The sequence below is a fragment of the Agelaius tricolor genome, unplaced genomic scaffold, assembly GCF_023055355.1.
Source record: "Agelaius tricolor isolate 1412-34295 unplaced genomic scaffold, bAgeTri1.0.p SCAF_5, whole genome shotgun sequence".
Lineage (NCBI taxonomy): Eukaryota > Metazoa > Chordata > Aves > Passeriformes > Icteridae > Agelaius > Agelaius tricolor.
Genome location: NW_027269265.1, coordinates 2,997,501 through 3,011,284, shown reverse-complemented (window position 1 = coordinate 3,011,284; position 13,784 = coordinate 2,997,501). Strand labels below are relative to the sequence as shown.

Genomic DNA, 13,784 nt, shown 5'->3' with positions numbered 1-13,784 from the left:
CTCCAGCCCTGGGGCAGCTTTGGGTCTCTTGGAACAAGACATTGAGAGGCTGGATCATCTCTGGAGAAGGGAATGGAGCTGGGGAAGGGTCTGGAGCCCCAGGAGAGGCTGAGGGAGCTGGAAAGGGGCTCAGGGGGACCCTGTGGCTCTGCACAGCTCCTGACAGGAGGGGACAGCCAGGGGGTCAGGCTCTGCTCCAGGGAACAGGGACAAGACAAGGAGAAACGGCCTCAAGTTGTGCCAGAGGTTTAGTTTGGATATTAGGAGGAATTTCTTCACAAAGGCTTGTCAGGCATTGGAATGGTCTCTCCATCCCTGGAAATGTCCAAGGAAGGTCTGGACATGGCTCTGGGCTGGGTGACAAGGTGGGGACTCAATGTCTTGGAGGCCTTTTCCATCCTAAAGGATTCCATGGTTCTGTAGGGTGTGTCTGGCTCATGGGCACAGAGCAGCAGCCTGGCCTGGCTGTGATGTGTGTGTGTGGACATGTCACCATCATATTTTCTGAAAAATCCCTTTTGGCCAGGATTTTTCTCCTGGGAAGCTGAGAAGCCTTGGAGAAAAATGAAAACAATAATGATCTGATTTGCTTCTCCTGTGTTTTGCTGCTTTGGAATGTGGTTGGACATTTTTTACCAACAGGTGGTAAACAATGATTACAATTGTTTACAATTGTAAACGTACCATGTAAATATGTACATGTTCAAAGGTGCAAATGTTTACAATTGTTTTAAACCAATTGTTTCATTGGTTTCTGCTGTGAATTGTTTTGATTCAATGGCCAATTGGGGCCAAGCTGTGTCAGACTCTGAAGAGAGAGTCACGAGTTTTTCATTAGTATCTTTCTAACCTTCTGTCTGTATCCTTTCTGTATGCTTTCGTATAGTTTAGTACAGTGTTCTTTTATATAATATAGATAAAAATAATAATAAATTAGCCTTCTGAGAACATGGAGTCAGATTCATCATTCCTTCCCTCATCAATTGTCCCTGAAAATACCACAGGGACACTGCACACCCAGGGGGGACAGAGGTGCAGCTATCAGCTCCCTGCCCATCCAGATGTCCCCAAGACAGCAGTATCACTCTGCCCTCCTCCCTCCTGGGCATGTTGCAAAAAGTGGGGGGTGTCTCATCAACAGGTGACCCCACCCCAGTAAGCCAGGGTGTGTTTCTGGGAGTCTCTCCTTCCCACACCAGCCCTCAGCCCATGGGAAAGGTGCTGGGGCACCTGGAGCTGATCCATGGCTGCCCCTCATCAGCTGTGGGGTGTGTGTGGGGTGGGGAGCTGTCCCACACAGGTGTAAATCCTGGGAACCCTCCCTCGTCCTTTAGGGCTGCCAGGTGTTTTATCACACAGATAAGCATTTCAACACCCCCTTGCACTGATTAGCAGGTGTGGATTGGGGGTGGAAGCAACTTTCTCTCTCTCTCTCACACACACAAACAAGCACAGGTGAACCCCACCTCCTTCACTTTTGGGGGGCATGGTGAGAATTTGGAGGAGTGGGGTTTCTCTCCCACCAGGGTGACTGCAGGTTGTTGACCCTGTGCTCCTGGGCAGGGTGACAGCAGGAGGAGTACTGGGGTGTCAGGAACCCCATAAGGCAGCAGGATGAGTTTCAGGGGTATCAGGAGCCCACAAGGCAGCAGGATGAGTTTTGGGGGTATCAGGAGCCCACAAGGCAGCAGGATGAGTTTTGGGGGTATCAGGATGAGTGCTGGAGGCGTTTGATATCCCCCACAAGGCAGCAGGATGAGTTTTAGGGGTATCAAGAACCCCCACAAGGCAACAGGATGAGTTTTGGGGGTGTCTCGCCCCCCTCCTCAATCGCCCATGGGGCTGTGGGTTGTCACACAGGGACAGGGACACAGGCTGTGTCTGAGGGTGTCACACAGGGACACAGGCTGTGTCTGAGGGTGTCACACAGTTTTACACTCTCTGAGCACGTCACAGTGTCTGTCACACGCTATGTCACGCACATGGTTCTGTGTCTGAAGATGTCACACACTCAGTGTTACACATTGGTTTGTGGGTGTCACACAGTGTCACACTCCGTGCCACACTGTCACACACAGTGTCACACACTCCCCATGTTACATGCTATGTCACATGGCATCTCTGTCACATGCTGTCACACTGTTCTGTCACACTTTTTGTTACATGCTATGTCACACACTCAGTGTCACTGTCACACTCTCAGTGTCACACACTGTGTCTGAGCGTGTCACACAGTGTCACACACTGTCTCTGTCACACTCACTGTTCACACACACTCGGTGTCACCTGCAGTGTGTGCCACGCACTCCCAGTGTCACACTGTCTCTGTCACATACAGTGTCACGTGCTGTGTCACACAGTCAGTGTCATATGCTGCGTCACACTCTTGGTGTCACATGCTGTCTCTGTCACACACTCACAGTGTCACACTCCATGTCACACTCTCAGTGTCACACACTACATCCAATATTCTCAGTGTCACATGCTATATCTCACTCACAGTGTCATGTGCTATGTCACACACTCACTGTTACGCTCTGTGTCACATGGTCTCAGTGTGCCACACTCACTGTCACTCTCGGTGTCCCTGCCATGTGTCCGTGTTACACACTCAGTGTCACACTCTCAGTGTCACACTGTGTCACACACTCTCAGTGTCACACACTATATCCCACTCACATTGTCCCACACTATGTTCCACAGTCTTCATGTCATCAAGTCTGTGTCACACACTCTCACTGTCCCACACACTGTCACCCGCTGTCCATGTCACACACTCTGTGTCACACGCTCTCACTGTCCCACACTGTGTCCCACACTCTCAGTGCCACACACTACGTCACACTCACATTGTCCCACATTCTTTGTGTCACTCGCTGTCCGTGTCCCACACTCAGTGTCACATACTGTCCATGTCACACGGTTTCAGTGTCACATGCTCTCAGTGTCCCACACCGTGTCCCACACTCTCAGTGTCACCCGCTGTCCGTGTCACACACTCGCAGTGTCCCACACTGTGTCCCACACGCTCTGTGTCCCCTGCTGTCCGTGTCACTCTCAGTGTCCCGCGCAGTGTCCCCTACTCCCGCTGTCCCCGCCGTGTCCCCGTTCCGTTCCGTTCCGTTCCGTTCCGTTCCGTGCCCGCCCCGCCGCCGCTCCGCCCCCGCCCGCGTCGCGCCGCGCGTGACGAGGCGGCGCCGCCCCCGCCCGCTCGGAGCCGGCGGCGGCTGCGGCAGCGCGGCCGGGCCGGGGCGCGGAGCGGGAGCGGAGCGGGGCGGAGCCGGGGCGGGAGCGGGGGCGGGCGGGGCGAGGCCAGGCGGCCCCGCCGGGCAGGGCGCGCTGCGGCATGGATTACCCCGAGCCCGGCTCGCCGCAGGGCGCTCGGCACCTGCCCGGCCAAGCCGGCGGCTTCGGCAGCGGCGGTTACGAGCGGCCGAGCCGCGGCGAGGAGGAGGAAGCGGCGGAGGAGGAGGAGGAGGCGGCTGCCCGCGCCCGCCCGCTCCGCCGCCCGCAGCCGCCGCTCCGCGCCGCGCTCTCCACCTCCTCCTCCGAGGGCGACCCCGAGCCGGCGGCGCCGCCGCGGGAGCGCAGCCTCAGCGACGAGGCCGCCGCCGGAGACTTCGACTCGGCCGAGTCCGGCGCGTCGCTGCGGTACTCGACGGGCACGGGCGGCGAGGGCAGCGAGGGCGAGGGCGCGGGGCTGGGCAGCAGCGACAGCGGCGGCAGCGGCTTCTCGCTGGCGGCCACCGCGCTGCCCGAGAGGCGGCGGCCGGGCGGCGGCCGGCCCCGCTATGAGGTGGTGCGGGAGCTGGGCGCCGAGGAGGTGCGCTGGTTCTACCGCGAGGACCGCAAGACCTGGAAGCCCTTCATCGGCTACGACTCGCTGCGCATCGAGCTGGCCTTCCGCGCCCTGGGCGGCAGCGGCGGCGGCGGCGGCGCGGGGGAGCCGGCGGCCGTGGAGCCGGTGTGCGTGAGGAGCGGGCTCTACGAGGTGGACGTGGCCAGCGCCGAGAGCTACCCCGTCTATTGGAACCGTGAGTGCCGCCGTGCCGGCCGCGGGGAGGCGGAGGGAGGGCGGTTGTGGTGCCCCGTGGTCCCCAGGAGGGATTCTGGGCATCCCCCGTGAGCACGGAGCCTGCGCGGGGTGACCCCGCCGCGGGGACAGCGGGTGAGACAGCGGGTGAGACACCGGGTGAGACACCGGGTGGCCTTTGGTGCTCCGGCCGCGCTCGCTGCCGGTGTGTTCCTGTATAAGGGATTTAGGGTAAATTATCCAGGGAGAGAAGACTCGCGGTGCTCATCTCCAGCAGGTCCCTCAGCGAGGAGGGAGTGGGAATTCCCCTTCCGAGGCTCAGGGACACTTGTGAGGGAAAAGACTTGGGCATCCCTGAGAGAGGGGACTCTGAGCCATCCCCCTCTCAGGATGAGAGGATGAGCGGTGCCCCCCTCTCAGGGTGTTCCGAGCTCATCAGCCATTCCAGCAGCACGGGGAGCTGAGCATCTTCCCCCTTCTCAGCTCCCCCTGCGCTCAAACATGAAGGACACGATCTGGGGCATGCACACCTGGCACCAGAGACTTGGAAAAGGGAGGTCTGGGCATCTGCTCGGTTCTTGGCATGTGTGGAAGAAAGTGGGAGGGAAAGTGGCAGAGAACCTTCTCATGCTCTGGTTTTCCCAAGCAGAGGGTGAGTGAGGGTGGATATTTGCCTTCAGCACTCTCCCAGTTCCCTCCCTGCACATCTTTCCTTCAGAAGGAGCAGAGTGGAAACATCAGTTGTTTGTTCACTCCCTCCTCCCCACAGATGTGTCTTTGATCCTTCATCTTCAGTGAGGAATGGTGGAGGCAAGGGCTGTCCCTGTGTGACCCTTGTCCTCTGCACTAGGGAAATGATGATCTTGTGCTTTCTATGTCCTTTCTCATCACCTGCCCTCTGGGAGGAGGCATGAAGTGGGATTTCTCCTCCTTTCTCTTGGAGGAATTGCAACAGGCATCTCATACACACATAATCCTTAATTCCTACCCTTCCAATAAAGGGAAATTTCTTTCACCCCCTCAACTTCAAAATGAGGTGGGAATACACCCCCTGTACCACCCTTCCCCTTGCATTTGTGTGTCCTTGTGGAGCAGCAGTGAAAGGGGGGCAGAGACCCCATTTCCCTGCAGTTTTCCCCTGGTGGGAAGGGCTCAGGGGTCTTGCTGGACAAGTGAACCCCTGTTTTCCTGAGGGTGACAAGCTGTGCTCACCTGCTGGTCCCGAGGATTTGCTTTCCAACTGCATTCCCTCAAGGACAAGGGGGATGTGGTGGAGTAGAGTGAGCTGCAGAGGAGCTGAGCATGTCCTGGCATGGGCTTGGCAGAGGGGCAGGCAGGTTTCTCTCATCTTGAGACTCAAGTGAGGGTCTCAGGGGAACAGCAGAGCTGTTTCAGAGATGAAAACCAGGGCTTTCTGTTGTTTTCCCTCTTGATTTATCAGCCTCTCTACAGGAGGGAGCTCCATAAATGACAATACAGTTCACTTGTGGGACAATTTGTCTTTCAAATCATCATCACCCCAGCAGACAGACACTGAGCCCCAGGAGTGAGCAGAGCTCTCAGCCCACACAAATTCTGACCTAGAGGAGCCTGGGCACAGCTTCTTGAGCAGAAACTGGAGCTGCTTCTCCCTGTCACCATGCTGAAGCCCCTTGCTGTTGGCACTGGCTGCAGCTGCCACACGGTTCCTGGGAAGAGAAGATGCACGGCAGCCAGGGGAGGAGGAATCTGCTGTAACTGTGCCCCTGGAGAGAGGGGAAGGAGTGAGCAGAGCTGTCAGGTGAGGCAGGATTGCTCCTGGTAATGGGAGCAAGAGGCTGCACTCGTCAGCAGCTTAAAGGTTTAATTTCTTGACACCGTGCCTTGTCCATTTTGGAAGCTGATTCAGTCTCATTAAGCCTGAGGAGCAGATGTTTCAGATGACAGCATGGGCTGTGCAGAGACGATTTCTGGTGCTGGGAAGGAGAGATTCCCAGAGGTTAGCACCAGAGGCAGGGAGGAATAAACTCCTGGGCCTGAGCAGACTAATGCCGGGGATGATTTCTAGCCCTCAGAAAGCTGATTAAGGGGAGTGCTCAAGCCTTTTCTTATTAGCAGGTCCAGTCCTTTGCAAGGCTGAGATCAACTTTTGGTCTTTCAAGGGGCTTCTGGTGTCTTCTGGTTTAACTTTCTCACTGCACATTTCCTTGCCTCTATTCCCTGTGAGTGCCTTTCTCCCATTCTTCCTGACTGCTGCATGCAGATCTGAGAAAACAGCAAGGTCAGATCTCAGGATTCAGTCTTACCTGTGCCTTTGAAGGCCTTGCTGGAGCCATAATTCCCATATTATTCCCCTTTGGTAGCATGTGTGTAATTCTGGATCCAAAGGGTGGCTGCTGCCCTGACGTGGATGTGTCAAACCAGCTGTGAGTAAGGCAGGAGAATTCTCCTCTCTGACCACACAGGCATGAGGTATGATGAGTACAACTGCCTTAAAATGTGCTGAGGTGCCTGTTGGAGAGTACAGAAACTACTGGCTGGTTTTGCTGATTCATAGTTCAGCTCAGAGCAAAGGTCAAAAGCTTTTCTCTTTGTTTTTTTGCCCTTTTTCCTTTGTGTGCTGGACTCTCTCACAGCCACCACACTGAGCAGTTGGTTCCTCAGCTGGCAGTTCCTGGGGCATCACAGCACCAGGGAAATGTTGGTTATAGCTTGGCATGTGCTGGAATATTTATTTTTATATCTGCATTTTAAGCTGGCTGCAGGATTCGTTGGTAACATGAGGAATATCAGCCTGAGTTACAATTTGAGCAGATTAATTACTGAGAATTTCATCCTTACCTTGTGACCTCTGGGATTTATTTAATTAGTGCTGTAGAAGCAGTAAAAATGGTTCAAGAGGATGAAAATTATTAATGTAGGCTTTCAGATAAGTCAGTAATTTGGAGCAGGGCTGTTTTTTGTTTTCTGTGGAGATGAAGAGAGTGATATTTTATACAAGGGTCTTCTGTTTAAATCTTCAATTATCCAGCCCTTTTCAGCCCTCCCAGTTGAAGAGGGCTGCTTTACAACCATTTTGCTGTGGAGTTAGTCAGTGGAGTTTTCAAAGTCCTTTATGAGTATGTTAAATCCATGGTCTGTAAATTTTTGGGTGACTCTCTCCTGTTTTCTGGCATGTGGGTTTGTCCCATGCAACCCTTGTTCTGTCAGGTATTTGCTTTTTCCAGGCTTTTTGAAATGGGTACTTTGTAAAGTTGCCTGTATTTATTTAAATTATTCCTCTCCAAGACAAAGGTTTGGTAAGGTTGGAATTTTTTTGTTTGCTTTTGTAATGTATATTATTTTCCTACCTAACAGTTGCTAAGTCTATTAAGTAAAAAGCCTATTTTTGTATTTAAAAACAAATTTGTTTAGTAAAACCATCCCTGAGTGAAGATGTACTGATATAATAGATATTTTACTGACTTTAATCTGGAAATACCTGTGAATACAGAGTGGACCACTGGGTCTTAAAATTAAGATCTTTCTGCTCAGACTAGATTTGGGCTGCTTTAAAAAACCATTTTAGCTGCCTTCTTGATCAAGATGAAAATTAAGGGAATAAAATCAAGAGTTTATCATTGTTTGTGACTTTATTTGGTTTAGTCTTGTTTTAGCAGTGTTTTTTGTCATTTTACAGCACACTTAGAACGTTGGGTTTTGTGTGTTGGACGGTCTTTGAACTTGGTTGATAACAATTTCCATTCTATAAAAAACCTTTTGATTGAAGGCTGAAGTCCTGAATAGAATTTTATGGCTTTTTTTTATCTCTAGATGTGTAATCCTTTGGCAAATAAAACACTGACAGTTCACTTTGTAAAGGTGAAATGTTGCTTTCACTACTCAGAATCTTTCTGGGTTCTTTTTTGTGCTGTTTTTACTGTGCCATCATTTCAAAAACATCTTGTAGCTTAATTTTTGGCCAATTCCTTCCTGACCAAAAGGCCTGGAAGTGTTCCAGGCCAGGCTGGACAGGCTTTGGAGCACCCTGGCATAGTGGAAGGTGTCCCTGCCATGGCAGGGATGGGATTTTAGGTTCTTTCCAACCCAAACCACTTTGGGATCCTGTGACCTAACACACCTAGATGAAATAACTTTCAGATTTGCAGAGTTCCATGTATTAAATCACATTTGTTTGTGTGTATTTTCAGGGATTTTTTTGTGGCCTCTCAGCAGGGAGAGCTTGAGACTTTTGAGATGCATTCACTAGGCCAGGGTTGAGGTGGCAGCACTGGGGATGTGTCTCTGAGGTCAAGTTTCTTCCCTGAGCTCAGCTTTTATGTTTTATTTAAGCATATTTAATCAAAATTAATCTGTTGTCTTTCTCCTTTAAATGGGACCAAAATAATTTCCAATGGATGATTCAGCTACAGCAGAGTAGCTAAGGAAGGACATGGCTTGGGAAGTTGTGCTTGTCCTTTGATGTGGTCCAGCACTTCTCCTGCTGGATATGGTCCACAAGGATGAAGGCAGAGGTGTAGGGAATATTTGGATTCCAAACTGTGGGTGAGAGGGGTGTTTTCTGCTGTAACTGTGGCAGCAGGAAATGTTTGTGGCATGAGAAGGATGAGGAGTTCTGCTCTGACTTCATTCAGGCCTCAAAATGGGTTGGGCAGTGCTGAGATCAAAGGAATAGGGTGGGATTGAATTGGAGGTGACAGAGTTGAATTAAGGACCAGTGACAGGTGAATTTTTGTGTGTGTGATGCTCTTTTAGGGAAAAACAACACTGAAAGCACCAACCAACACCTTGTCCAGAGCTCTTGGAGGAGCACAGGGATGTGTGAGAGCTGTGCCAGTTAGTGAGCAGAAGGCCTAGATGGAAAAAAATCTACAAAAGGGCAAGAAATTAAAATAAGAAGCAGGAGCAAGAAATTAAAATAAGCAGGAGCAGTTCTCAGAGAATCTGTAAGGTTGAAAACAGTGAGGGTGAGGGATTGGTTTGAGAAAAGGTCACTGGTGTGGTGGGATCTGTGTGAGGGGCTGGGGAGGAGAAACTCCACAGATAATAAATGTAAATAGCAGGATTAGTGAACACATAAACACGAGGTTCAAGTGGGATCCCAGGCAGTGCAATTTACAATGAAAGAAACTAAAATGTTGCCCAGAGAAGCTGTGGCTGCCCCTGGAAGTGTCCCAGGCCAGGCTGGACAGGGCTTGGAGCCACCTGGGACAGTGGAAGTGTCCCTGACATGGCGGGGGGATCTTCAAGGTCCCTCCCAAACAAAACCATTCTGGGTTTCTGTGAAAATCCTACTGGTTTTCTGGAAGGGGAGACCCTACAGGGGTTGAAAATGAAGGAGAATTTCAACATGGGGATGAAGGGCTAAGGAATTCTGGAGTTGGCTTAGAGAAGATGGAGGAAGTGAGTTCAGGAGGAGAGCACAGGAAAAAAAAGAATCCCTGTGGTGGAGAAGGGAGAAGTTGAAGCCATCCAAGGGCATAATAACCTTTGCTGTCATCTTGTTCATTAGTGGCAGGTCTGAGGTGTGCACTGAGACAATCTTGCTGCTCTTTATTTTGGAAGATATTCCAGGAACCTCTTGTTCCAAGTGTGCTGGTGGAACTGGGGAGCACAGCAGGGTTTTCAGGAGAGCACACTCAGTATATGAGGGTGGGAATGTGCAAAACCCCCTGGCTTTTTGGGGATGGGCTGGGAGCACACACTCACTTTTGGGAGGTGCACATGTGTTGGTCATGTGGCTCAGGAGTTGTTCTTTTGTGGTTTTTAAAAAATGCAGGTGGCCCTGGGGGGTAAAAAGCTGATAAAGGACAAACTCAGTGGTTCCAGCAGCAAATGCCAGTGGTGGAAGTGCTTCAGAGCAATAGGATTGAAGTTTAGGGAACTGTTTTAATGGATAAGAATTCAATAAAAATACGATTTTAAGTTTAAAACTGCAGCCCATTTCATGTTTTGACAGTCTAAGGGTTTTTTTAATGAGTTCTTCCTGCTTGACATGGCCTGTAAAGTGAGCTTTAGGATTTTGGCTTGGACCATCAGGATCAAGTCTGTGGAAAGAGCAATTGTGGATATGGTAATTAAACTGTTACCTTAAAGCAGGAAAATCCTTCCTGACAAAATTATGTCCTGGAGCCAGGCTGGGAGAGCTGGGAATGTTCCCCTGGAGAGGAGAAGGCTCCAGGGAGAGCTCAGAGCCCCTGGCAGGGCCTGAAGGGGCTCCAGGAGAGCTGGAGAGGGACTGGGGACAAGGGATGGAGGGACAGGAGCCAGGGAATGGCTGCCAGTGCCAGAGGGCAGGGATGGGTGGGAGATTGGGAATTGGGAATTCCTGGCTGGGCTGGAATTGCCAGAGCAGCTGTGGCTGCCCCTGGATCCCTGGCAGTGCCCAAGGCCAGGCTGGACAGGGCTTGGAGCACCCTGGGACAGTGGAAGGGTCCCTGCCATGGCAGGGGGTGGAAGAAAATGATCTTGGGTTTCCCTCCCAACCCAAAGCATTCTGTGATTCTGTGTTTTGGGATGATTTGCAGTTGATGACTTGGAGCACATTGATGACTTTTTGTGGGGTTCCTTCTGTGTTTGGCTGGAACCAGCCCCACAGAGCAGCTTTTCATTGCTCATTGTTGGATTCATAGTGTGAAGCAATTAAAAACAGTTCAGGGAAAACACTTTTAGGCTGTTGCTGGAATACTTCATGCAGTCTTGGTAAATCAGAGGCAGTTCCATGTTTGCAGCAGAGAAAAAACATCAATTCCTGGCTCTGGGATCCAGCAGTGGAGCAGACACTGAGGCTCACAGGTTGAGCTGCTCTGCAAGGAAAATCCCACCTGTGCCAGTGGGACTGAAACTCAAATGTAATTTGCACTTGGGATTTACAAATTGCTTCAATGGGGCAACTGGGAGTTACTGGATGAACCAGCAAAATGATGATTTTTACTGCTCAGTGAGTGAAATCTCTGTTCAGCTCAGGCTCTGTGTCCCTCTGAAGCTTCCTGAGGTTTCACCCTTGAACTCCTCTGCAGGACTTTTCCTTCTGGCAGAGCAGGACAGGTCACACGTGGTTGTGGTTGGACAAAGGGAGGTCACCAGGCTGGCAGCAAACAAATGGTTCCATTTATTTAAGAGTCAGTCACCTGCTGTGTTCTGAAATAAAGTGGAGGAGAGCTGGAAAGGTGTGCAATGTTAAGCTTTTTTTTAAAAAAAAAGAAGAAAAAGTTTAAGTGTGGTATGTTAGGTAGTGAACATGAAATAATGCAGTTTTAGTTTGGGGCTGTTTTACAACATCACCATCCTCACAGACAAGAATTTCTTCTACATATCTAACCTAAATTCCAGTTCTTTCTGTTTGAACTCTTATCTCTTTGTCCTGTCCCTAAAGTTCCTGATGAAATAACCCAGAACATGATTTTAGGCTTGATATAATAGGAATGGATAACCAACTTTTAAAAAATTCTCTAACAGCACCCTTGGTATTATTCTGGAATATATTTTTATGTATTTGTGTATTTATTTAGGCACTGCCACAGGTTGCCTAGAGAAGTGTGGGTACCCCATCTCTAGAAGTGTTTCAGGCCAGGTCCTTGGTAAATGTATGAGCACTTCATTATTTAACTAATTTTCATTTTTAGATGTCACATTTTCAGCCTCCAAGTTGCCTTCAGCTTGTGCAGATATTATTCCGTTTGTCACTGTAGTAAGAAGGAAATGAAATTTAAGGAAGTGTTACAGCACCAAAAAGCAGCAATCTGAAATTACTACACTGCAAAACATCTCAACCTGGTGGTGTTTTATAAGCTTGTGTTTCTTGCCTCACTTCTTGGTTTGGGGCTTGGAGAGCTGGGAGTTGTCAATTTGAGCAAAGCACCAGCTTTAATTTAAACTTCTGAGCCTCTGAATATTCTATTAACCTTTTAGATCTCATTTGTGGGTAAATCATCATAAGTGTCTTGGGGCTGATGGCTGCAGAGTGCCAGGAGTGCCTGGGCTTGGCCAGCAGTGAGTTCTTATCTCTGAATTGAATTATCTCACTTCTGTCACAGTTTTGTGCTCCTGAATCATGGCAGGCTGAAAAAGGCTCCTTTGAGCTGTGCAAAATTGAAATTTAAGGCTATGCCCTGTCCAGCAATGTGGTGGCAGGAAATGAATGATGGAATTGATGTGTTAGAAGGGAAATTAAGGCAAATTCTGCTCAGTTATGACTTCATTATGATGGATTAGCCAGGTTTTTATTCCAATTTATATTAGATGTGAGTAGCTGGGTTATACACATACACTACACACACATGCAGTCGTTTCTGTGTTGCCTACAGTTTTTATTTAACATAATTCTTGTTATTCAGAGGGTTTTAGTGATTATCATAATGCAAATCACTCATGTTCTTATCACACCATTAATTACAGCACTTGTATTCTTTTATTCTTTGGATTTTCAGGAGGAAAAAAAGACCCATTTGTGCAAAAATAAATAAATCTTTTGTTGCAGAGTAAATCTCTTAAACTGATTTCCTCTAGAAGTGGTAAAATACGTGTGACTAATTAAAATTAAGTGGTTTTCATCTGCTTTAAATCTCCACCATTCAGATTTATTTAGAAATTCTTTTATAAATAAACCATGGAAGTGTATAACCAGTTAAATATGCTGATATCTTTCAGTCTGAAGCACTGCCAGGTGCAGATTATATGGTGTAAGACTTAAGGCAGTAAAGAAATCAAGGCAAATCCTTTCCTAGGGATTGAGATTGTAGGGATAAGGATAAATAACACTTTATTTTATAGACTTGGAATTCTGTATTGACAAAAAATAAATTAAATTACAACATGATGTAATTCCAGCGTCTTTAACTCTTCCATAAAACAAAAGTAACAAAGAGTTTAGTTGAAGCTTTGTGAAATATCTGAGTGTGCAAGACATGAATGAATTTATTGAAGGTGGATAAGTGAGGGCTAAAAAAATTGGTGAAATTGGGTGCTGAGATGGCAATTCTGGTCCATCCCTTTGTAATGCTCTTCACTGCCATGAGTTTGCATTGAGTCTTCTGGCCTAAACCTGGGGGTTTTCAGTGACAGCCCCCGTGCAGGGTTAACCAGAGGAGCTGTGGTTAGGAGCCTCTTTGCCAGTGTCACAGATTTCACTGAAAAATCTCTTGTGTGAAATTATTTCCCCACCCCATCCAGAGTATTCCATGGAATTGCCAGTGATACCAGCACTTCCCTGTCTTCATTAACTGAAGTCTCACTTGCTTTTGGAGCTGGTGACCTTTAGAAATTTGGTTGTTGTTAATTTTCTCAGCTTTTACAGAGATGGGGTAACTGAGAGGTGTTTCATAAGATTTTATTCTGTTATTAGTCTTGATGAGTAGTGAAACACAAGAGATGTGAAACTTGAAGCTGTTTTGTCAAAAGCTCACTTATTTCTTGGTTACAATACCTTATAAACGTTTTTTAGCCTATTAGCTTTTGCTCCACAATGTTGTTATTACTTCTTATCCCATGTGGTCCTCATACAATGAATCTTCCACAGTTCTAATTCTCTAAATTCTAATTCTCTGGTCTTTTTGCAAGGCCATTATTTTGAAACTTGTTGAAATTTGTTTCTAGTTCAATCTCTCAACAAGTTGTCCTAGAATTGGAGGTTGTCAGAGAGTCTTGGGATGGTTTGGGTTGGAGACACCTTAAATCCCATCCAGTTCCAGCCCTGCCATGGCAGGGGCACCTTCCACCATCCCAGGGAGCTCCAAGCCACATCCAGCCTGGCCTTGGGCACCTCCAGGGATCC

The 13,784-nt window shown here is 48.8% G+C and overlaps 1 protein-coding gene across 2 annotated transcripts in view; it reads left to right on the top strand.

The window, feature by feature from the left end:
- The first annotated feature begins 3,229 nt into the window (after window positions 1-3,229).
- DDHD1 (DDHD domain containing 1) overlaps window positions 3,230-13,784 on the top strand; it is a 66,810-nt gene continuing 56,255 nt past the window's right edge. Inside the window, exon 1 of one of the 2 annotated variants that reach the window (XM_071426115.1) lies at window positions 3,230-4,034. In XM_071426115.1, the coding sequence (XP_071282216.1) occupies window positions 3,347-4,034 (688 nt within the window). In that variant the 5' untranslated portion in view covers window positions 3,230-3,346. The remainder of the gene's footprint in view (window positions 4,035-13,784) is intronic. The other variant, XM_071426116.1, reaches the window with a different exon arrangement.